General features: G+C 40.5%; 1 protein-coding gene across 8 annotated transcripts in view; it reads left to right on the plus strand.

Moving 5' to 3' along the window:
* The first annotated feature begins 1,563 nt into the window (after positions 1–1,563).
* The window catches only part of PPP3CC (protein phosphatase 3 catalytic subunit gamma), an 80,031-nt gene continuing 57,273 nt past the window's right edge, over positions 1,564–24,321 (plus strand). For 3 of the 8 annotated variants that reach the window (XM_024995826.2, XM_024995825.2, XM_024995827.2), the window contains exon 1: positions 1,708–1,939. In XM_024995826.2, the coding sequence (XP_024851594.1) occupies positions 1,723–1,939 (217 nt within the window). In that variant the 5' untranslated portion in view covers positions 1,708–1,722. 8 annotated transcript variants of the gene reach the window in all.

A 24,321-nucleotide genomic window follows, 5' to 3' on the forward strand; every position in this document is an offset into this window, starting at 1 on the left:
CATACACTATGACCTAGAGGGGTAGGATGGGGGGAGTGGGGTGGGAGTGAGGCACAAGTGGGAAGGGATATATTTATACATATAGCTGATTTACTTCCTTATACAGCAGAAACTAACACCACATTTTAAAGCAATTAACCTCCAATTAAAAAAAAAAAACACTGCAAAGCATAATTTGGGGTCTGACTCTAGTGTATATGCCCAGATCACCTCCCATTACATCAGTCAGTTCAGTTCAGTCGCTCAGTCATGTCCGACTCTTTGCGACCCCATGGACTGCAGCATGCCAGGCTTCCCTGTCCATCACCAACTTCCAGAGTTTACTCAAACTCGCGTCCATTGAGTTAGTGATGCCATCCAACCATCTCATCCTCTGTCGTCCCCTTCTCCCTTTGACTAGACGGACCTTTGTTGGCAAAGTAACGTCTCTGCTTTTTAATATGCTGTCTAGGTTGGTCCCATTACATAAATCTATGTTAAAGGAGATTTGGGTTAAGCTCTATAATCTTTTAGCTGGGAGCTGTCCAAAAGAACTTTCTGCGATGATGGAAGCGTCCTAGTCCGTTGTTATTGTTCAGTCACTCAGTCGTGTCTGACTCTTTGAGACCCCATGGACTACAGCACGCCAGGTTTCCCTGTCCTTCACTATCTTCCAGAGTTTGCTCAGATTCACGTCCATGGAGTCAATAATGCCAAGGAACCATCTATCTCATCCTCTGCCCTCCTCTCATTTTGCCTGCAATCTTTCCCAGCATCAGGGTCTTTTCCAGTGAGATGGCTCTTTGCGTTAGGTCTTATTCTGCCACATCCAATTAGATAGTCACTAGCCACAGGTAGTTATTGAATGCTTCAAATGTGGCTAGTACACTTGAGGAAATAAATATTTATTTACTTTAAATGTACAGAGCCACTTATGACTACTCACTGGCCACCACAGTGACTGTTAAAATCGGTTTCCCTGTAATTTGCATATACTTCCTTGGATCCCAGTTTTAACATTCCACCATCAGGACTAGAATCAAAATATTTTTCTTTGCCAGGCACTATACTAGAAGACAGTTTCTATACTAGGCTTGCAATTCAAGGAGAGAAAAGGTCAGTTTTTAACCTAGAGATGAGCCAGATTATTAAGACTCTATGGAGACTTGCCCATCGTTTTCCATGGTAAGAATGACGGGGTGTCAAAGGGGAAGAAGGATTGCTTCCAGCTGTGTAGGTGGCACGCAGAACTTCCAGGTCGGTTCCCTACACAGAGGAGGTCTGGCCCAGGGGTTCCTTGGAGGGGGCTGCGGTCCCCTTTCTGGCAAGTGGAAAGGAAGCTAGGAGGCTGTGGGACCTGACAGGTTGTGTGTGGGGTGGGGGTGGGGGGCTCTTATCCACCCACTCGGAAACCATCCCCCTCCACCCCCCACTACTAGATTAGAACTAGGATGCACGCGATCGTTCTCACTATACTAAGTGCTCTCGACAAATGTGACAACTTAAACCAGGGGTTTAAATGGGTTTGGTAACTGGGGGGAGGGTAAGCTGTGGGAAGGAGCTGGATCAAACTGATAACGACTCCTAGAGACAGAGTGGAGGGGAGACCCCGAGGAAAGGGAGGGAGGCCCCGCCGTGGGGAAGGTCTGGGAGGACGAGGGCGCCCTGCAAGGTGATCCCAGGCGGACAGGATGCGCACGGCTCCGCCAGACAGCCGCCGGGACGCTCGGGCCGGGTCACAAGATGGCCGCGGTTCCGCTGGGCCTTTGGGTGCGGGAACCAGGGCCCGGTGTTAGGTGCTCCAGGCCCGGGCGGCGCAGGCAGCTGAGAAGCAGTCAGAGCTGGAGGGGAGGGCAGGCAGAGGAGAGGGGGAAGACCGACATTCGGAAGCTGGAGGAGAGGAAGGAAGGGCGCGTGTACGGAGGGCAGCCGCGCGGGTCCGGGGGTCTCCGCGCGAAGGGTAAAGCCGGGGTTGTCTACTGCCCGGGGGCTGGAGGTCAGGCGACCGAGCTGCCGGGGAAACTTGCGGAGCTCAAGGCCTCGGCGCGCTAACCGCGGCGGCGGCGGCCCTCGCGCCGCAGGGAAGTTGGGGAGGTGCCGAGTCGGGGCAGCGCGCGCGCGCGCGCGCACGAGCCTCGGCCGCGCGCAGCCGCGGCTGCCCGCGTAGCCTCCCCGATCTGCTGTCGCGGGCGCTCCCGACTCGGCGCCTCGGGAGGGAGCGGTCAGTGGGCCCGCATAGTGTCCGTGGGATTCGAGGCCGGGCTGCTGCGGCCGCCTCCTTCTGGTGCCTTGGCCGCCCTGATTAAGCGGGGCCGGGGCACGGCCGGTAGACCGGCCCTGGGGAGCCGAGATCGCTGGAGGCGAAGGCGGGGGCGCACGTCTGGAGATCTCCCCGGACCGGGAGGAGGCCGAGGGGATCATGTCCGGGAGGAACCTCCACCTCTCCACCACCGAACGCGTCATCAAAGGTGCCAAGCGGGCCAGGCCTTCCAGTCGATCGGCGGGAAACGGCCCTCGGCCGGGCGATGGCTCGGGGCCGGAGGGAGGGAAGGAGCCGAGGACAGGAGTCGGGGGGGCGGCGGGGTCCCGGGCGGCGCCCATCCCGGAGGAGGACCTAGGGGGGTGTGGGAGACGGGAGGCGGGGATTCCCACCGGGGCTGCCCGGCGGGGGCGCCGGGCGTTTTCTGTAGCACCTGGACCAGTAGCTAGATGGGGATTGCTCGTTTGTCTCCAGTAGTGTCGGATTTCCAGGCAGGGTGGGTGTTTCTAATCCTATCAACCCCTAAAGAGTCTGGATCTCCATCTTTTTAGTCTCTTACCTGAGGGGAAGCCATCTAGGGTGATGTGGGCAGGGTGTTAAGAAGGCTCTTCCAAGTCAGATCTTTCTGCCGCTCCTCTTCTGAAAGGTCAGATATTTCTTGCCCCTTCCCCAACCTTTTTTAAGTATGAATACCATGTACCTTTTAGCCCACTTTCTCCAGATCATCACGTCACTGTTATTACTAAAAGAAAGAATATAGTGAAGTAAATACAAATAAATTCATTTTATGATATTTGAAAGGGATCTACAGATCTCTTGACATGATTGTTGGCGTTTTATTTTCTTTTTGGCCATAGAGACTTGGAGAATGATATTCTCTGATTCAGGTGTCCAACATCGACTAAAGTGTTCCTTATGTTGTAGTTGTTTCTGCCCTTAAGATTAGTGGTTTAAGCATAACCGCTAATTTATGTGCTTCTTTTGTTCAGACGTAAGACTTAAGTACAACTCTTCTCTCTGTTTTAATACTGGGTTTGAAAGCACTATTTTATAAGAAGGGAATATACCAAGATCCAGGTGTGTTAGTGATCTCTAGATAAAGGGGTTAGTTGTAAGTGGGGAGAACTCTTAAAATACTTTTATTTTTTTATTTTGGTAATTATATGGAGAAAAGAAACCAAGATTGGTGATGAAAAAACATTTTTCTCTTAGTGGAGAAAAATGATTGAATGGTCAATGAAGGAAAAGAGTTTTAGTTATAACTTAGGGCCCCCCCACCTCCAGAAACATTAAGCATCATAAATGTTGATTGTCTGCAGTATATAATTTTAATGTATTATGTAGTTTCCACCCAGAAAGTCATCATCAAAAGTGTTGCTCATAAATGTTAATTATCTACACTATATAATATTTATTAAATATAATGGGATTTTTGAGATTTACCTCCTCAGCATTTGTCTGCTATCATTGGGGATTTAAGAGAATTGGTCATATAACTGACAGCCCTGTGACTGCTAAATTATTTTGATCATTTTAATATCAGTTTTCATAGTTTATAACTCATCAAGGGTATATAACCATCTCTTTAAGATTTAGAATCTATTAGACAGTCTTCTTGGATAAATCAAGGTCATCATAATGTACATTAATTTCTGTCCCATGCAGTTAATATGGCCGGTGCATTCTGCTATATAAGGGTGTTGGCAGTTTCCTCCTGTGCTAAAATGACTCCTCACTGCTATACCAGTTTAGTGCTTTTGTCTGTTTTTAGTTTATCTCCTTCAGTACTGTTCTTTATCTGTCAAAATATGCCCTTCTAATCTGCCACTTATAAGCTGAAGTAGGCAGGGAAACCAGATAAACCAGAATAGTGTGTCAAGTCAGAATAAATAGGATCTGAGTGAAGCTTAGTGGTAGTCCTCAGACCTTTACAGATCCCAAATTCTGATCGCCATTGTAGCACGTAATGTCTACCATAACGTGCAATAAGCTATAAAGGAAGTGATATAAAAGATACAAAGGTCATTGTAAAATGACCCTTTCAAATCGTTAAATGCAGAAGTAAAGTAAAATAAAATGCAGCTAATATGCAGGTGCTGACTTATTGCTAGGCATTCCCATAGTTAAGTGAACACCCTCATAGTCTGTATGATTCACATTTGTTTTTTGGTGAAACTATAAATGACTGCGTGTTATCAGATTACTCTTAAAGAAATGAAACATGAATGATTTCAAGCCCTTAGATTGTATGGGTTTGTCTAGTATGTAAAAACTTGAGCATGAGAACTTGAGCACAGCAATTGTGGCTTCTTGGTGACTTACCTTGCTTTTTATCTACATTTTCCTGAGTTTGAAATATTGAGGTTTATTCTAAGAAAGTAAGGTGTCACTGTATTTATAGCTAAGGTCCCCTGGTTGTATTGGGTTCTAAATCTGATCTAATGTTATCTTGTCTGGCCAGAATTGTTTGCATTTATTCACAGCTGGAAATCTTTTTCAGAGGTGAGACCACACCCCAGTTATTTTTGGTTCTGTCATTTCCTGTTCACTTTAAAGTCTACTTAATTGTTTTGCTTGAGCCAATGGTGGAGAAGAGTGGGTGGGTGGGAGTGATTTGTATTTTAAGTGTCTTTTTTAAACAGCAACTTGCCTAAAATGAAGGACTAGACCTGTGGTTTTACTCCTGCTTCTCAAGCTTACTTGTGACCTTGCCTGTTTTTTTTTTTCTAACCTTGCGTTTTTAGTTAAACCCTGTTTTTTTTTTTTTTTGCTTCAATAATCTCATCTGCAAAATAGAGTTAATAATACTTTCTTCCTCAAGCATCTCAGCCATGCAAATGACATAATGGATGTGAAAAGCTTAAGACAGTGTAGTATTATGAACCATTTGAAAAATATCAGAAAGCATTTGAAATTATAAGTTAAGAAGCTGTTCTGAGGAAAATACCTCTTCTATAATATAAAGGACATCTGGGTGGAATCCCATGGATAACAGCATGGAAACCAATAATACAGTCTGTCTTGTATTCCCTGGCAGCTGGTTTCTTCTCTCCCAGTTGAAGGTGTTCATTTTGTGTTTAAAAAATATAAAAATTCTTATGATTTCACTCACTCATTAAATGTTTATGGAGAGCCATCTGCAGTGTACTCCCAATAGGTGCTCATTTGTTTCCTCTTTGTTTTAAAAATTAATATATGTGTGAGTTTCTAGAACAGTCCATATGCACTAGAGCATCACTACTTGTGTCTGGAGCAGAAACTCAAATAATTGAATTGTGAAAATCTTTCAGCTTAATTTTTTTTTTTTCTGGTTTCCAAGTTTCTTTTCCTGTTGGAGGGATTTTTTTTTTTTTTTTCCTTTGACAGTGATTTTTATAAAAAGTTTTTATTCCTCTGGACTGAATCTTTTCAGCAGCAACAAGGAAATTTCACTGGGCATTACATGACAGATAGGGAGAATGCATTGTCTAAGTTTGTTATTTGGTGGCTGAATGGATTTTAACAGAAGTCAGGTTTCTTTTTTGATACAGTTCTCCCATTCTCTTGAAATTCAAGTAAATTGTATAGTCAGAGAATGTACAGTCATTTGTAGCACGCATTGAAGACTGCTGGTTCTTTAATATTCTGGCACTGGGACTAGATGTGGCTATGGCTTTCTTGGACTTTCCAGGTAACTCTAGTGGTAAAGAACCTGCCTGCCAATGCGGGAGATATACGAGACAGGTTCGATCCTTGGGTTGGAAAGATCCCCTGGAGAAGGGAATGCCAACCCACTCCATTATTCTTGCCTGGAGATTCCCATGGAGAGAGGAGCCTGGGGAGGGGGCTACAGTGCATAGGGTCGCAGAGAGTTGGACACAACTGAAGCGATTTGGCACGCACACGCACGCACGGCTTTCTTAAAATTTTTTAAGAAGAGTAGTATGACCAGAAATGACTATTTCCACAAGTATACCCTGAACCCTTCTGTCTCTGGTACTTATACCTCTTTTATTTTCTGTTCATTCCCTCTCCCATTTTCATATCATGACAATGAATTTACCAAGGCTTAAAATTATTTTTTCTTGTAAATATATGCTTAATCCTATAAATTGTGAAAGGCAAAAGGGAAGAAAACAAAGGCTTCATATTCATTCCTTACAGAAGCAACTGCTGTTAATACTTTTCATTACTGTACTTTCATTAATACTTTTCATACAGTTGAGCCTTGAGCAACACAGGTTTGAACTGTAGGCCCAGTTATACGTGGATCTTCTCAATAGTATACTATGGTGCTACATGATCTGAAGATGGTTGAATCCGAGGATGTAGAACCATGGATAGGGAGGAACTTTGGGTATGGAGAAACCACCTGTGTGTATACAGAGGGCTAACTAAGTTGTAGTGGACTTTAGAGTGTGTGCAGTGTTGGCACCCTTCAGCGCCTCCTTATTCAAGGATCAGCTGTATTTCCATCTACTGGTATGCTTTGAATTTAATATACGTCATGTTAAACCTTTTATTGTGCAAATAATTCATATTCTTTTAATGTAAATATGGTAATTTTACCTAAATCCTTTCATAATGGTTTCAGTCAACATGAGAATGGTTTGAAAGTGCTCATATTCATATTTTGATCCTTTATATTTTCAATCATTTGATACAGTGCCAACCTAGAAGAAATTTTTTCAAGGATAAATATTCATTGTGAGCAAGTCATAGAGCACACATCTGTTGAACTTGTCAGAAGTATTTCAGTTATGCCTAGTTTACCATTGTAATTAACAAGCTGCCAAACTATCTGAACACTTGGACATCCAAGACTGTTTGAAACTCACACGTCTAAGTGAAAGTCTCAAAATTCAGAAAGGATCTCTTAATTTAAACACTTAATTTCTTTTTTTTTGAGCAGGAATAAGGTGTTCTTTTTACCTGTATGATAATGGTTGTGATGAAAGCCTTATTTATATCAGACATTTGATAATACAATTTTCTTCTATAAAGTAACATCACATTTTACTGTAGAGTTAAAAAAAAAGCTATTGGATCGTTGGGAAAGACAAATGCTAAGGACTTGTGTGCATGTTAAGTCACTTCAGTTGTGCCTGACTCTTTGCGATCCTATGGAACGTAGCCCGCAAGGCTCCTCTGTCCATGGGATTCTCTAGGCAATGAATGATACCAGAGTGGTTACCAGGCCCTCTTCCAGAGTATCTTCCTGACTCAGGGATCGAACCCCTGTCTCTTACATCTTCTGCACTGGCAGGCGGGTTCTTTACCACTAGCGCCAGAAGGACTCATTACTTAAAGTGAATTAAAGAATTGATTAAAAACTTTTTCCTAAGCAGTATTTGATAACAGAGTATCTTTCCATTAAAGTAACATTTGGGGGAAAAGCTAATTTTTAGGCATATCTGTGAGAGACAAAATTATTCAACTAATTCTGTTATATTTGTAGTCATTTTGGGGCTTTGGTGCTACTTAATTGCTAAAGCCAACCAGTCCATTCTAAAGGAGATCAGCCCTGGGTGTTCTTTGGAAGGAATGATGCTAAAGCTGAAACTCCAGTACTTTGGCCACCTCATGGAGTTGACTCATTGGAAAAGACTCATGCTGGGAGGGATTGGGCGCAGGAGGAAAAGGGGATGACAGAGGATGAGATGGCTGGATGACGTCACCAACTCGATGGTGGTCAGTTTGAGTGAACTCAGGGAGTTGTGATGGACAGGGAGGCCTGGCGTGCTGCGATTCATGGGGTCGCAGAGTTGGACACGACTGAGCAACTGAACTGAACTGAATTGCTAAAGGACTAATGGAAATAAAGAGGTGCTTTTTAATCATCATCCTTTGTTGCAGTCATTAATAGAATATAGCATTCTATTTTTACATTTTTTATGTTAAATTTTAGCTTCATTCAAAGATAAAAAGCTGAGGTCTAAAAATTTCATCCTAACCTAAGTCATATCTGATTTCGTTATCTTTATAATTACCTAATTATTCAAATGTATGCAGAGAGAACTTTGGTTCCTTATATTCAGTTTTATTTTGTTGGCAAACTGGATTTTTATCATGAAATCTTTTAGTTTCTTGAGTCTTTGTTATTAGAAGAGGGTACAACTTGGTAACTAGGCTCTCTAGCTTGATTGACAGAAAAATATGCTATACTAGTTGGCCAAGGAAATATGTATCTTTGATGATTGTTATTAGATTTATTGAATGCTAACAAGTCATGATGTTTTGGTGCAATGTCCAGACAGTGTCAGCCCAAGAGAGTGAAATTCTGAATGAAATAAGCACTAGGAGATAATTGTTATTTAATCACTAGGTTGAGCCTGATTCTTTGTGCCCCCCCGGCCTGTAGCCCACCAAGCTCCTCTGTCCCTGGGATTTCCCGGACAGGAATACTGGAGTGGGTTGCCATTTCCTTCTCCAGGGATCTACCTGACCCAGGGATTGAACCCACATCTCTTGCATTGCAGGTGGATTCTTTACAACTGAGCCACCTGTAACCCTTGTTAAAAATGTTTAACCTGTATCTAGTTATAGTAAATAATCAGACAAATCCAACTTATGGGACTTTCTGTAAGACAAATGGTCTGAACTTTTCAAAAATGTCACAGTGATGAAAAATTTAAAAGGCAAGAGGAGTATTCTAGATGAGAGAAGATGAAAGAGAAATGGCAGTCAAGTACAGTGCCAAGGCTGGATGGGGAAGATGAATAAGCCATAGAGGACATTTTTAGGACAACTGGGCAAATTTGAATATGGAGTATATATTAGATATAGAAATTCAAAATTAAATGTCTTGGGTATGTGATAGGCTATTGTGGTTATAAAGGATAATGTTCCTATTCTGAGGTGATACCTGATGAAGCATTTAGTTGAAATGTCATGATGTCTGCAGTTTGGTTTCAAATGGTTTAGGAAAAAGAAATCTATTTGTTAAAAGAGAAAGCAAAAGTGGCAAAATGTTTACCGTGGTATGTGCTCAGTCGCTTCAGTTGTGTTGGATTCTTTGTGACCCAATGGGCTGTAGCTCCTCTGTCCATGGAATTCTCCAGGCAAGGATACTGGAGTGGGTTGCCGTTCTCTTTTCCAGGGGATCTTCCTGACCCAGGTATCGAACCCGTGTCTCGTGCGTCTCTTGCTTTGGCAGGCAGGTTCTTTAGCACCTCTGGGAAGTCCAGTGGTGAATATGGGTGAAGAGCAAATGGATATTCATCTTAGTATTCTTTCACTTTTTGATAGAATTTCAGTGTTTCAAAATATAAAGTTGGAGAGAGAAAAAAAGAGTACAATTAAGAGATGCCTCCAGTAACCAGACTCGGGAAAGGTACTGTCAATTGAGGATGCAGTGGTGGCCCAGTGAAGGCATGCTGAAGAGAGCAACACGAGTTTTGTTTAGAACATGAGTTTTAAAGCACATACAGCTGATGTGGAGTGATGGCTACTTGTTTAGTAGGAAAAGAGGTGGTTGCAGCTACACAGTTGGGCGTGGAAGAACATGCAGAAGTAAAGATGGAGAAACAAAGTGTACTTGACTAAGGGATTGAGAGGATGGGTGAATAAGTTCAGAGAAGGGAAGCGGCCTGATGAAGGAGAGGAGAAGGACGAGGGGCAACTGAAAACTGCCAGTGATCAGTTGGCAGTGATTCCATTAAGGAGAAAGCAAGATTATTTTGATGGCTATGTGTTAAAAACAAACAAACAGGCTTAATCGACTTATAAATGTAATTCAGAATTATGGAACATTCAAACATTACCCAAACAGATATTGTGACAGACTTGTTTTATTTTTGGGGGAGACTGAAGTGAGAAAAGTGGTAGAGAGATAAAATAAATATTAAAAAGGACTAAGAAGCAGAGAAGATGGGAAGGATTTCCTAAGTATATTTCCCATCCCTGTTAATCACACCACTTAGCATTTAGTCACTGGCTCAGATGACAAGCCTGGGAATCAGGCCAGACTCTTTCCTGTCCCTTACATGTCATATCCCATTTTATCAGACTTAGTTCTGTGGACTTCTGGTTTCTACAAAAGCTACTGCTTCATCTTCCTCTCTCACTTCTTGCTTATATTAATACTGTGCTGTAGCCTCTTGCTAGGGCGATTTAATCTAATCTCATGCTGCCATCATGATCCTTGGATAATATAAAGAATCTTTTTTGTGCTTGAAATCCTTCATGAACTCTTGCAGCCCGTAGGGTAAACTTCAGCTTTGCTGATGCGGAAGTTTCCCTCGTGCTTAGCCTCTAACCTTGTGTTACTTCCTCCTTATTTCACACCCCCTCCCAAACCTACGTTCCTGCTCCTTGTTGCCCCTAGAATCCCATGCCGTGCTGTATCTGTGAAAGGATTCTTTGCACCACTTCTATATAAAATCTTGTCCCCTAACATGACTAATTCCTATTTATCTTTCAGGATTTAGCCAAGAGGACAGCTGAGAAACTTTTTCTCCTTTACTAGGAGGCTGTATGAGTAATTGTCTTAGAACTTGGGCTTTGAAGTCAGATGAATGATTCAAATTCGGCTTCTTTTAGTATCTGCATAACCTTGGACAACTCACTTACCTTTGTTTTACCTCAGTTTCCCTATTTGAGGAAGAAGGACGATAAAACTTAGCTTGTAGGATGGTGGTGGTGGTTTAGTTGCTGAGTCGTGTCCGACTCTTACAATCCCATGGACTGTAGCCCGCCAGGCTCCTCTATCCATGGGATTTCCCAGGCAAGAATATTGGAGTGGGAAGCCATTTCCTTTTCCAGGGGGTCTTCCTGACCCAGGGATTGAACCTGAATCAGATTTTTTTTTACCGCTGAACCACCAGGAAAGCCAGATAGTTATAAGGATTAAATAAACTCCATAGAGTGCAGTGACAGGCACTTGGTAAATGCTCAGTATGTATTAGCTGCTCTCATCCTCATCAGAAGAATGAGATATTTGCCTCCTACATGCTCCCATGAACACTCTCACTTGCTTTAAAAATTTCTGAAAATATTTTAATGTTCTTTGTTCATTATAATTTCTAATTAGAAACTCTTTCTAATTTATTCTTTGTTTTAAACTGTTCTCTTGAAGTGCAAGAACTGTATTTTTTTTTTTTTAATTTTTTTGATGTGGACCAGTTTTTAAAGTCTTTATTGAATTTGTTACAGTATTGCTTCTGTTTTATCTTCTGGTTTTTTAGCCCCAAGGCATGTGGGATCTTAGCTCCCTGACCAGGGATTCAACCTGCACCCACTGCATTGGAAGGTAGAGTCTTAATCACTGGACTGCCAGGGAAGTTTCCAAGAACTGTGTATTCTTAATGCTGAATTCAGTGCCTAGACCATAGGTGCTTAGTAAATGTCTAAGTGAAAGCCTAAGAAACTTAACTTTACTGAAGACAGCGTAGAAAAGAGCATGGGAACTGCTAATTACTAGCTGTGTGACTTCTTTTCCTTGTTTTAATTTAAAAATGGGAGATAACAGTGCCTACCTCAGAATTTAAAGATTATATTTCATATTATATAAAGTGCTCAGCATATTGCCCATAGTGGGTGCTTAATAAATGTTAACTATTCTTTATTAAATGATTTCTTGAATCTTGGTGAGATTTGGCCCCAGATCTGTTTGATTTTAAGTGGTATATGTGCAATGATAGCTTAACAGTGTTATATTTTGTGTTTTCCAACTTTAGTGTCCTTAGCTTTTGAAAGAACATAAATGCTTAGTCAAAATAGTGAAAATTTCCTTTTCTATAGTATAGATAGAATTTGGAAATCATGTGTTCAGAAACAGATATTTGGTGAGTTCTTACTATAAGCAACATATTTTTGGTTATACTCAGAAGCTTAATTACTGTCTTGAAAAGTACTCAGTATAGCCTGTGATAATTTCCCAAAAATGTAACAGAAAATTAGAACTGTGGAGCTTCCTATGACTAATACCACCGGGAAGAGCAGATGACTAAACCATAGACTATATCTGGTAAGAAATGTTTGCCCCCTTCACTCTATAAATTGATAATCCTTTCAAGTTTAAACTTTAACGGTTGATCGGTGGCCCCACTAGGTAAGACTTAATTTGTGGGAGGTTTTTGTTTTTTTTTTTTTGTATGTATGCCTTGGTACCTTTTATTCTTGTGACTTAAGGCTTTGTGGAAGTTTAAAAATAAAATAGGATAGTTTTAATGAAGGGCCAGAGTAATAAAGGTAATTGGTGGACTTATTCATGAAAGTAAGTTAGTTGTTGTTGTTTTTACTATTGTGCAAGTTTTATTGAACACATATGATCACTGTAAAGTTATGGTTTCTTTAAGACAGGTGAGTTCAGTGACTATCAAAGAACAGAGAGAATAATCCGAAAGAGTGATATCCGATTATTGAAATAAAATTTGTTCTGATCAGTTATAAAAGGACCTGAAATGTACATACCACTTTCACTAATAATAGTTAATATAACCTCTTGCTGCTGCTGCTGCTATGGCGCTTCAGTCGTGTCCAACTCTGTGTGACCCCATAGACGGCAGCCCACCAAGCTCCCCCATCCCTGGGATTCTCCAGGCAAGAACACTGGAGTGGGTTGCCATTACCTTCTCCAATGCATGAAAGTGAAAAAATAAAGTGAAGTCGCTCAGTCATGTCTGTCTCCTAGTGACCCCATGGACTGCAGCCCACCAGGCCCCTCCGTCCATGGGATTTTCCAGGCAAGCGGTGTTTAACTGGTTCATGATTGGAAAGGCAGGTGAGGAGATTAGGAAATAAGCTGCAAAAGTAGGGCAGGCTTGTTGGCTTAAAATAGGAATGAAAGCAGGGTTATTTGCAGTGAACGGAGACAGCTATTTAGGTAAATCCTAGTGTCCCATGAGGATAAGACCACACAATAATCTAAAAATAATAGCTTAAAAGCCAATAACTTTTAAGGTTTATCTCCAATACTTCTACAGGATTAACGTGGTTGTCACCAATGTGGTCTTTCTCTTTAATGCAGTTCTGCATCAGATATTAGGCATATGAAAATATGTATCATTTATGTAGTGGATGTATATTAAAGCAGTGTATTGAATTGAATTTGACCATGAAAAGGCTGCAGAATTTTTTCAGTGTACTGTAGGAACTTAGTTTTAAAAATTTATTAAATTTTTTTTTGATAATTTTAGATTTACAGGATGTTGCAAAGAAATGTACAGGAAAGTCCTATGCACCCTCACCTAGGTCTCTTCCACAGTGTCACTATCCCACACTGCCAAAGTACTGTACCAAAATTAAGATATTGACATTGGCACGATCCAGAGAGCTTATTCAAGTTTCACCAGTTATACACGGATTTGTGTGTGTGTGTGTGTGTATGTGTGTGTGTGTAGCTGTATGCAGTTTCACATGTTTATAGCTACAACCACAATCAAGATACTCAACTGAATCACCACCACAAGACTCTTGTGTTACTACCCCTCTGTTGCCACACCCGTCCCCTTCAGAAACTCATTTTTATAGTTTGGTTATTGTCTTGAATCATATATAAACTTGATTTGATTAGGGTTTTTGCTTCTGAGTTGAAAGCATTGTACAATAGATTTTTTTTTCCCCCGGCAATCCAGGTAATCTAACAGCAACTGTCTCAGGGCAAAAACTAGGTTAAAATGTGTTGGCAATTTGGGAGCACTAAAAACTTTCTTGGATAAATGTATAAAGGCTTAGAATGATGATTCTAAACTCTGGTTACCAAACAGAATCACCTGTGGAGCTTTAAAAAAATGATACAATGTATCCTTACAAAAGGATACAGAGTATGATACATATATAAAATTTTTTTAAACTTAAAAAAGGTTTTATTGAGATATAATTGACATCATACAATGCACCCATTTAAAGTATATGATTCAATGGTTTTTAGACATATTCGCAGATATATGCAACCATCACCATTTAGAACATTTTAATCTCAAAAAGAAACCCCATATCTTTAAGCTGTCACCTCCCTAGCCATCCATTCCCAGCCCCTCAGTTCTATGCTGCTGCTGCTGCTAAGTCGCATCAGTCGTGTCCGACTCTGTGTGACCCCGTAGATGGAAGCCCACCAGGCTCCTCTGTCCCTGGGATTCTCTAGGCAAGAATACTGGAGTGGGTTGCCATTTCCTTCTAAAATTTTTAAATATATTGTGTATAAATATATTTAAGCAAAATTATATATATATATATATATATAAAGAAATTGACATTGGGAAGGATACACAAATACTTAATGGTACTAATTACCCCTGGGATGAAGGAAAAGGATGGAGGCTGTCTTCAATTGTAATTGTAACATTCTAGTTCTTTAAAAATATTTGAAACAGATATGGCAGACTTAATGTTTTAAATCTACGTAGTAGGTACATGGGTGTTCATAGTATTTATATTATTTCCTATACCATTTTATGTAAAATTATTTTTTTAAACTATTTCATTAAAAGTTTGTATAAAGTGTTAGTCGTTCAGTCATATCTGACTCTTTGTGACCCCATGGACTTATCAGCCCACCAGACTTCTCTGTCCATGGGATTCTGCAGGCAAGACTACTGAAGTGGGTAGCCATTCCCTTCTCCAGGGGATCTTTCCAACCCAGAGATCAAATCTGGGTCTACATGCAGTATATTACATCTGTGTTTGGAATTTCCTCTTTTCTCCCTTTTAGTATACCTTCTGTTTATTTTATTTTGGTGCCAACAGTGAAAATAAATACCTACAAATGAGGATTGAGAAAGTAGCTTTGGAATTTCCAGAAGACCCAGACTTTCAGCTCAGGTTTCAACTTTCTGATGCCCTTCCCTGATTTCTGTAGCCATCTACTGATAATCCCCTCTACAGTCTTTCATACAGCTAATACTTCCAGTACAGTATATTGCTTAACTGTTCTGTGTTGACATTACATCTTGTTTTTTTTATGTAATATTGACATTACATTAATTATTTGGGTGCTTAAATAGAATATAAATTTCTTTAAGGTAGACTCACGTGTTAAAGTTATATAATCTATACCTTACCTTCTAGACAGTATGGGTATGTAGTAGATGCTCGATAAATACTGAGTTATTTAACTTAGAATATAATTACCTCCCTCGTATTTTCTACTTTTACTCAAAGAACCTTTGCAGTTTTTTGTCTCCTATAGATTTCAGAACTTAAAGTTTTAACAAATAATCACTATTAAATAGGATTTTAGGAAGGCCAGCCTATAGATCTCTTCAGGTACTGAGTGTTTTATTTTTCAGTTAGTAACATTGTATAACCATGAATTCTGTAAAATCTCAAATTGTGTAAAATCCTGGATTGAATAATGTTCTTTTGCTTTCTTGAGTGTATCTTCCATATGAATTTATTTATTGTATGTTATGTCTACATAGTACTCATTTAATCTTAAATTTTAGTGGCTTCCCAGAGAGATTATTGGTATTCTAACCTTTTTTTTTTTTTGACTTTGACTTATGTATGAAGAAAAACTATTAGAGATTATTTGATGAAGCACTATAGCAAAAGACTTCCCTGATAGCTCACTTGGTAAAGAATCCTCCTGCAATGCAGGAGACCCAGTTCAATTCCTGGCTTGGGAAGATCCACTGGAGAAGGGATAGGCTACCCACTTCAGTTATTGGGCTTCCCTTGTGGAACAACAGACTGGTTCCAAATAGGAAAAGGAGTTCGTCAAGGCTGTATATTGTCACCTTGTTTATTTAACTTATATGCAGAGTACATCATGAGAAACGCTGGACTGGAAGAAACACAAGCTGGAATCAAGATTGCCGGGAGAAATATCAATAACCTCAGATATGCAGATGACACTACCCTTATGGCAGAAAGTGAAGAGGAACTAAAGAGCCTCTTGATGAAGGTGAAAGTGGAGAGTGAAAAAGTTGGCTTAAAGGTCAACATTCAGAAAACGAAGATCATGGTATCCGGTCCCATCACTTCATGGCAAATAGATGGGGAAACAGTGGAAACAGCGTCAGACTTTATTTTGGGGGGCTCCAAAATCACTACAGATGGTGACTGCAGCCATGAAATTGAAAGACACTTACTCCTTGGAAGGAAAGTTATGACCAACCTAAATAGCATATTCAAAAGCAGAGACATTACTTTGCCAACAAAGGTTCGTCTAGTCAAGGCTATGGTTTTTCCAGTGGTCATGTATGGATGTGAGAATTGGACTGTGAAGAAGGCTGAGCACCGAAGAATTGATGCTTTTGAACTGTGGTGTTGGAGAAGACTCTTGAGAGTCCCTTGGACTGCAAGGAGATCCAACCAGTCCATTCTGAAGGAGATCAGCCCTGGGATTTCTCTGGAAGGAATGATGCTAAAGCTGAAACTCCAGTACTTTGGCCACCTCATGCGAAGAGTTGACTCATTGGAAAAGCCTCTGATGCTGGGAGGGATTGGGGGCAAGAGGAGAAGGGGACGACAGAGGATGAGGTGGCTGGATGGCATCACTGACTTGATGGACGTGAGTCTGAGTGAACTCCTGGAGTTGGTGATGGACAGGGAGGCCTGGTGTGCTGCAATTCATGGGGTCGCAAAAAGTCGGACACGACTGAGCGACTGATCTGATCTTATCTGTGGCTTAGCTGGTAAAGAATCCGCCTGCGATGTGGGAGACCTGGATTTCGTTCCCTGGGTTAGGAAGATCCCCTGGAGAAGGAAAGGGCTACCCACTCCAGTATTCTGGCCTGGAGAATTCCATGGATTGTATAGTCCATGGGATCTCGAAGAGTCAGACACGACTGAGTGACTTTTGCTACAGCAAAGGAACTTAGTCTCTGGAATCAATCAACCTGAGACCAAATTCCAGCTCCTCCAGTTACTTACTAGTTGTGAGATTTTGGATAAAGTTTCTAACTTCCCTGAACCTTGGTTTTCACATTTGTCAAGTGGGGATAATAATACTTCATAGAGTGTTATTAGGTTAGATGAGACTATGTATGTAAAGCCCTCAGTATAATGGCTGTTTTGTAGTTAGCAGACAACAGTTATCATTATGATCACTATTATTTTTTGTGACTCTATAGTTAAAGTTGAAATCTGAAACCTATACTGAGAAGTGCTTTTCGGATACCTTCGACAACCTGCTGCTGCTGCTGCTACTAAGTCGCTTCAGTCGTGTCCGACTCTGTGCGACCCCATAGACGGCAGCCCACCAGGCTCCTCCATCCATGGGATTCTCCAGGCAAGAACACTGGAGTGGGTTGCCATTTCCTTCTCCAATGCATGAAAGTGAAAAGTCAAAGTGAAGTCGCTCAGTTGTGCCCGACTCTTAGCGACCCCATGGACTGTAGCCCACCAGGCTCCTCCATCCATGGGATTTTCCAGGCAAGAGTACTGGAGTGGGGTGCCATTGCCTTCTCCGTTCGACAACCTAGCACAACATAATTTAGCATCAGAGATTGTAGCTAACTTATATTAGCAAATTTAATGTACTAACAAAAAGAATAGTGCATTATTATCAAGTAGGATTTATCTCAGTAATGCAAAGTTGTGTTAACACTTGAAAATCAAGGAATATAATCTACATATTAACAGGGTAAAGGAGAAAACACATAGCATTACCTTCGTAAATTCAGAAAAACTATTTGACAAAAATTCAACACCCCATTCATGATTTAAACAAACATACTTCTAGAAATACTAAGGAAATCAACCCTGAATATTCACCAGAAGAACTGATGTTAAAGCTGAAGCTCCAATACTTTGGCCATCTGAGGAGAAGAACTGACTCATTGGAAAAGACCCTGATGCTGGGAAAGATTGAGGGCAGGAGAAGGAGGTACAGAGGATGAGATGGTTACATATCACTGACTCAGTGGACGTGAACTTGAGCAAACTCTGGGAGACAGTGAAGGACAGGGAAGCCTGGCATGCTGTATATATGTAATATATATATGTTCTTTACTATTATAGTTTATTACAAGATTTTGAGTATAGTTCCCTGTGCTCTACAATGGGTCCTTACTTACCTATTTTATGCATAATAGTTTGTATCTGCTAATCCCAGACTCCTAATTTATCCCTTCTTTCCCTGTTTTGTAATGCTGAGTTTATTTTGTATGCTTGTGAGTCTGTTTCTATTTTGTAAATCAGTTCATTGTATCATATTTTAGATTATACATGTCAGTGATACCATATAACATTTGTCTTTTTCTTTCAGACTTCACTTAGTATGATAATCTCTAGGCCCATGCATGTTTGCTGCAAATGGCATTATTTTATTCTTTTTTTATGACTGAGTAGTATTCCTGTGTGTGTGTGTGTGTGTGTGTGTGTACACCATATCTTTATCCATTTATCTGTTGATGGACAATTAGGTTGTTTCCATGACTTGGCTATTGTAAATAGTAAGCAAACTGATTTTAAAAAGGAAGAACAAGCTTGAAGAACTCACATTACTGATTTCAAGACTCACTATAAAGCTACAGTAATCAAGACAGTGTGGTAAAGGTGAAAAGGACAGACAGACAGATAAATGGAAAGCAGCAGAGTCCAGAAATAGACGTACACATAAATGGTCACTTGATTTTTTGATAAAGCAATTCAGCAGTGAAAAGAAAACGTTTACAACAAATGGTGTTGGGACAACTGGATGTCCGTATGGAGAAAAGTAAAATCTGACATGTAGCCTACACAAAGCTTATTTAATAATGGATCACAGACCTAAATGTAAAAGTGAAATGTTACCATTTTTGTAAACTTGGGAGAAATATCAATAACCTCAGATATGGAGATAACACCACCCTTATGACAGAAGTGAAGAAGAACTAAAGAGCCTCTTGATGAAAGTGAAAGAGGAGAGTGAAAAAGTTGGCTTAAAACTCAACATTCGGAAAACTAAGATCATGGCACTCAGTCCCATCACTTCATGGCAAATAGATAGGGAAACACTGGAAACAGTAACAGACTTTATTTTCTTGGGCTCCAAAATCACTGCAGATGGTAACTGCAGTCATGAAATTAAAAGGCACTTACTCGTTGGAAGAAAAGCTATGACCAACTAGGACAGCATATTAAAAGCAGAGGCATTACTTTGCCAACAACGGTCTGTCTAGTCAAAGCTATGGTTTTTCCAGTAGTCACGTATGGATGTGAGAGTTGGATCACTGAGAAAGCTGAGTGCCGAAGAATTGATGCTTTTGAATTGTGGTGTTGAGAAGACTCTTGGACTGCAAGGAAATCCAACCAGTCCATCCTGAAGGAAATCAGTCCTGAATCTTCATTGGAAGTACTGATACTGAAGCTGAAACTCCCAATACTTTGGCCATCTGATGCAAAGAACTGACTCACTGGAAAAGACCCTGATTCTAGGAAAGTTTGAAGGCAGGAGGAGAATGGGATGACAGAGGATGAGACGGTTGGATGGCATCACCGACTTGATGGACATGAGTTTGAGTAAGCTCCAGGAAGTTGGTGATGGACAGGGAAGCCTGGCATGCTGCAGTCCGTAGGGTCACAAAGAGTCAGACACGACTGAGTGACTGAACTGAACTGAAAAGAAAACCTAGAAGAAATCTTTGTGACCTTGGGGTAGACAAAGTTTTCTTAAGTCACAAAAAGCAAGAACTATAAAAACTGCTAATTGGACTTCATCAAAATTAAAATCTTTTGTTCTTCTAAATATGTTTTGTTAAGAGAATGAAAGACAAGCCTTGGACTGGGAGAAAATACTCATACTAGGTGTGTCTTACAAAGGACTTTTATTAAGAATATATAAAGAACTTAACAACTCACTGATAAGCCAACCAGCAAAATTTAAAAATGGACACGATTTGAACAGACAAGTCGCAAATGAAGATATATAAATAGCCAGTAGTAGACAAGAAGATATTTGATATCCTTAGCTATTAAAGAAGTACAAATTAAAACCACAATGAACTGCCATGACACATCCATTAGAATGGCTGAATTGAAGGGACAGCTCTCCAGTTTTAACAGGGATGTGGAGTGACAAACTCTCAGGCACTGTTGGTGGGAATGTAAAGTTGTAAAAGTCCTTGGGGAAGATTGCTCGACAGCCTCTTCACATGTTAATTATACACCTGCCTTACGTCTCTGGCACTCCAGCCCTAGGTATTTACCCAAGAGTAATGAAAATAAGATTTGTACACAAATGTTTATAGCAGCTTCGGTCATAATAGCCCAAACCAGGAAGTATTCAATGGGTAAATGAATGACCTCATGGTAAATCCTCACAGTGGAGTCTCGTCAGCAATAAAAAGATACAAACTACTGATATATGCAACAGCACAGGTGACTCACAAAACCACTATGTTAATGAAAAATACCAGACACACAAAACTATACACTGGACCGTTACATTCATACAAAAATAAAAAGTGCAAAATTCATGTGTAGTGACAGAAAGTAGAGCAGTGGTTGTCTGGTGCTGGGAGGCAGAGGAGAGGGTCTTTCAAGCGTAATGGAAATGTTTCATATCTTGATTGTGGCTGTGGTTTGACAAATGGAGACGTGTCATATTTTATCGAATTGTGCACATTAGTGGATACAGTTTACTGTTCCTAAATACACCTCAATAAAGCTTATTTTTAAAAAAGAAATTAAGGGAGCTATACCCTAAAATTAATCTAGGATTTAGTGCAGATGACTTCAGTTCAGTTTAGTTGCTCAGTCGTGTCCGACTCTTTGCAACCCCATGAACCGCAGCACACCAGGCCTCCCAGTCGATCACCAACTCCCAGAGTCCATCCAAACCCATGTCCTTGTGTCAATGATGCCATCCAACCATCTCATCCTCTGTCGTCCCCTTCTCCTCCTGCCCTCAACTTTCCCAGCATCAGGGTCTTTTCAAATGAGTCAGCTCTCTGCATCAGGTGGCCAAAGTATTGGAGTTTCAGCTTCAACACCAGTCCCTCCAATGAACACCCAGGACTGATCTCCTTTAGGATGGACTGGTTGGATCTCCTTGTAGTCCAAGGGGCTCTCAAGAGTCTTCTCCAACACCACAATTCAAAAGGATCAGTTCTTCAGTGCTCAGCTTTCTTCACAGTCCAACTCTCACATCCATACATGACCACTGGAAAAACCATAGCCTTGACTAGACGGACCATTGTTGGCAAAGTAATGTGTCTGCTTTTGAATATGCTATCTAGGTTGATCATAACTTTCCTTCCAAGGAGTAAGCATCTTTGAATTTCATGGCTGCAGTCACCATCTGCAGTGATTTTGGAGCCCCCAAAAATAAAGTCTGACACTGTTTCCACTGTTTCCCCATCTATTTCCCATGAAGTGATGGGACCAGATGCCATGATCTTCATTTTCTGAATGTTGAGTTCTAAGCCAGCTTTTTCACTCTACTCTTTCACCTTCATCAAGAGGCTCTTTAGTTCCTCTTCACTCTCTGCCATAAGGGTGGTGTCATCTGCATATTTGAGGTTATTGATATTTCTCCTGGCAACCTTGATTCCAGCTTGTGCTTCGTCCAGGCCAACGTTTTGCATGATGTACTCTGCATATAAATTAAATAAGCAGGCTGACAATATACAGCCTTGACGTACTCCTTTCCCAATTTGGAACCAGTCTGTTGTTCCATGTCCAGTTCTAACTGTTGCTTCTTGACCTGCATACACATTTCTCAAGAGGCAGATATGGTGGTCCGGTATTCCCATCTCTTGAAGAATTTTCCACAGTTTGTTGTGATCCATACAGTCAAAGGCTTTAGCATATCAATGAAGCAGAAGTAGATGTTTTTGTGAAATTCTCTTGCTTTTCCTGTGATCCAATGGATGTTAGGCAATTTGATCTCTGGTTCCTCTGCCTTTTCTAAATCCAGCTTGAACATCTGGAAGTTTTCCATTCACGTACTGTTGAAGCCTAGCTTGGACAATTTTGAGCGTTACTTTGCTAGCATGTGAGATGTGTGCAATTGTGTGGTAGTTTGAACATTCTTTGGCATTGCCCTTCTTTGAGATTATAATGAAAACTGACCTTTTCCAGTCCTGTGGCCACTGCTGAGTTTTCCATATCTGCTGGCATAGATTGCCACACTTTAACAGCATCACCTTTAGGATTTGAAATAGCTCAGCTGGAATTCCATCACTTCTACTGCTTAGTGATGCTTCCTAAGGCCTACTTGACTTTGCACTCCAAGATGTCTGTCTCTAGGTGAGTAATATAATAATATGGTATAAACTTTTAAAAGGTGTATAATAAAAGTCTTCTTCCTATCCCTGATTCTAGGCCACCAGTTCCCTGTCTTGGGGAGGTTAAAGCCTGTTACCAGAGACCACCAGGAGCACATCTATATCTTATCAAAATGAAGTTACACTTAGCTTGTTGCAGCAAGGAATAACATGTACTGGAATAACTGGTGGAGCATCTCAGAAGGAGGGAGTTAGAAAAGAAGATACACAGAATTTTCAAAGCAGAGATTGGTCATAGAGTGAATTTAGGGTGGAAGTTAGTAGTCTGGGTGGGGACTGGCTACACTATGTGATGTAGTTGACTTGCTGGAATGCTCAGTGATTTTATCTTTAGTACACCTGAGTCCCTGAGGTGTTTTTGTCAGATCAGTTTCTGTGTAGTACTGGAACATACATAATGAGCTAATGTCAAAAAAAAAAAGCTTAGATAGTCTGTAATGCACATTGTGGTTTGATTTGGTTCACTTTATCTGACTTTTAAGTCATAGTGTTTTTTCTTAGAGTTTGGGAACAATTTGTGGTTTCTGTTTCAATTTTCACTCTTTGCTTCTGATCATTTTTTAACTAAACTGGAGGATTTACCGTTTAGGAGTGATCAGTGAAGATCTGTGCCATGAGAGGTTGTGAGTGTTTATCAAGCTTTTGATGGTAGTAATTTTGACCTCTGTAAACACCAAGCCGTTTTGTTCTTTTTCTTAGATGATTTTTTTGTTTGTTTTTATTTATTTTATTGGAATATAATTGTTTTGCAATGTTTTGTTAGTTTCTGCTGTACATCTTGAATCAGCTATATGTATACATACATCCCTTCCCCCTGGGGCCTCCCTCCCACCCCCCCATCCCACCCCTCTAGGTCAGATGATTGTTTTTTGAGTCAGAGTCACTTGGCATGATAATGACTGAATGCATTATTTAAGACTCTAGAGACCACACACATGGCATCTGTAACAGACAAAACTTCAGTAATTATTGTTAAAACTTGAGATAATGTCTCATATATTTCATATCTATCTGGATCTTCCTGTGGTAACCAAGTCATTTTTTCCCCTTTAATTTGGATATGGATTATTTACCTTTCCCAGTGTCTGAGGAATTAGTCCTGCATTTGTTGATTATCAAGGATAAAGGTCTTGGTAGTACTAAGAATAAAGGGCAGGGTGTTTACTGACAGTCTAGAATCTTGAGACAGAAGAAAATATCCAAGAGAATAAAGGGCAAAATCATGGAATGTGCGCGGTAATCAGTGGCTTCTGGCATCGGAGAGATTGTGTTCTGTTGATTTTGGACATAAATGGTCTATTCACGTTATCTTCTGCTTTTGGAGCAAAACAGTTCTGGAAATCCTAACTCAGACACAGTGTCTGGCCATAGCAATGATGTCAGCAGTACGCGTAGTTAATTTTTTCCATGTAGTGTTAATCGTTACAAGTACATGATACATACCTTTACCAAAGTTCTTCTGACATGTCTCCCCAAGGTTAACTGTTGATCTTTAGATTATAGCTGGAACTTTAGGTGGATGTAAGGAAGAAGCAGAAACTCCTGGTAGGTGTTGAGTCTACAGGCTTTATTTATTCATTTAATTTATTATATTAAACATTAACCAGCCTTATCAGAATGGAAGAGAGTGGAATCTTCTGTTCAAGTACATAATCAGTTTCATAAAGAGTCAGTCATTGAGTATTCTGGAAGTAAGAATATGTCTTGAACAGAGAGGATATTGACAAATATCCAAGCCTTTTGATTTATCCTATAAAATGTACGAGGAATGTCACCAATACAAGCTTATTTAAACCTAGAGATAAATCTTTTGTCGACAGCTATTGTGTCAGTGTTTAATCTGAAAGATAAACAAACATTGAAGCATATCTACTTTAACACATTTTAAATTAATACATCATTAACTTAGGAAGGCTGAAGGCTGAACTCTTTTCATTTGTCAGATTT

This window comes from Bos taurus, chromosome 8 (assembly GCF_002263795.3).
Source record: "Bos taurus isolate L1 Dominette 01449 registration number 42190680 breed Hereford chromosome 8, ARS-UCD2.0, whole genome shotgun sequence".
Classification (NCBI taxonomy): domain Eukaryota; kingdom Metazoa; phylum Chordata; class Mammalia; order Artiodactyla; family Bovidae; genus Bos; species Bos taurus.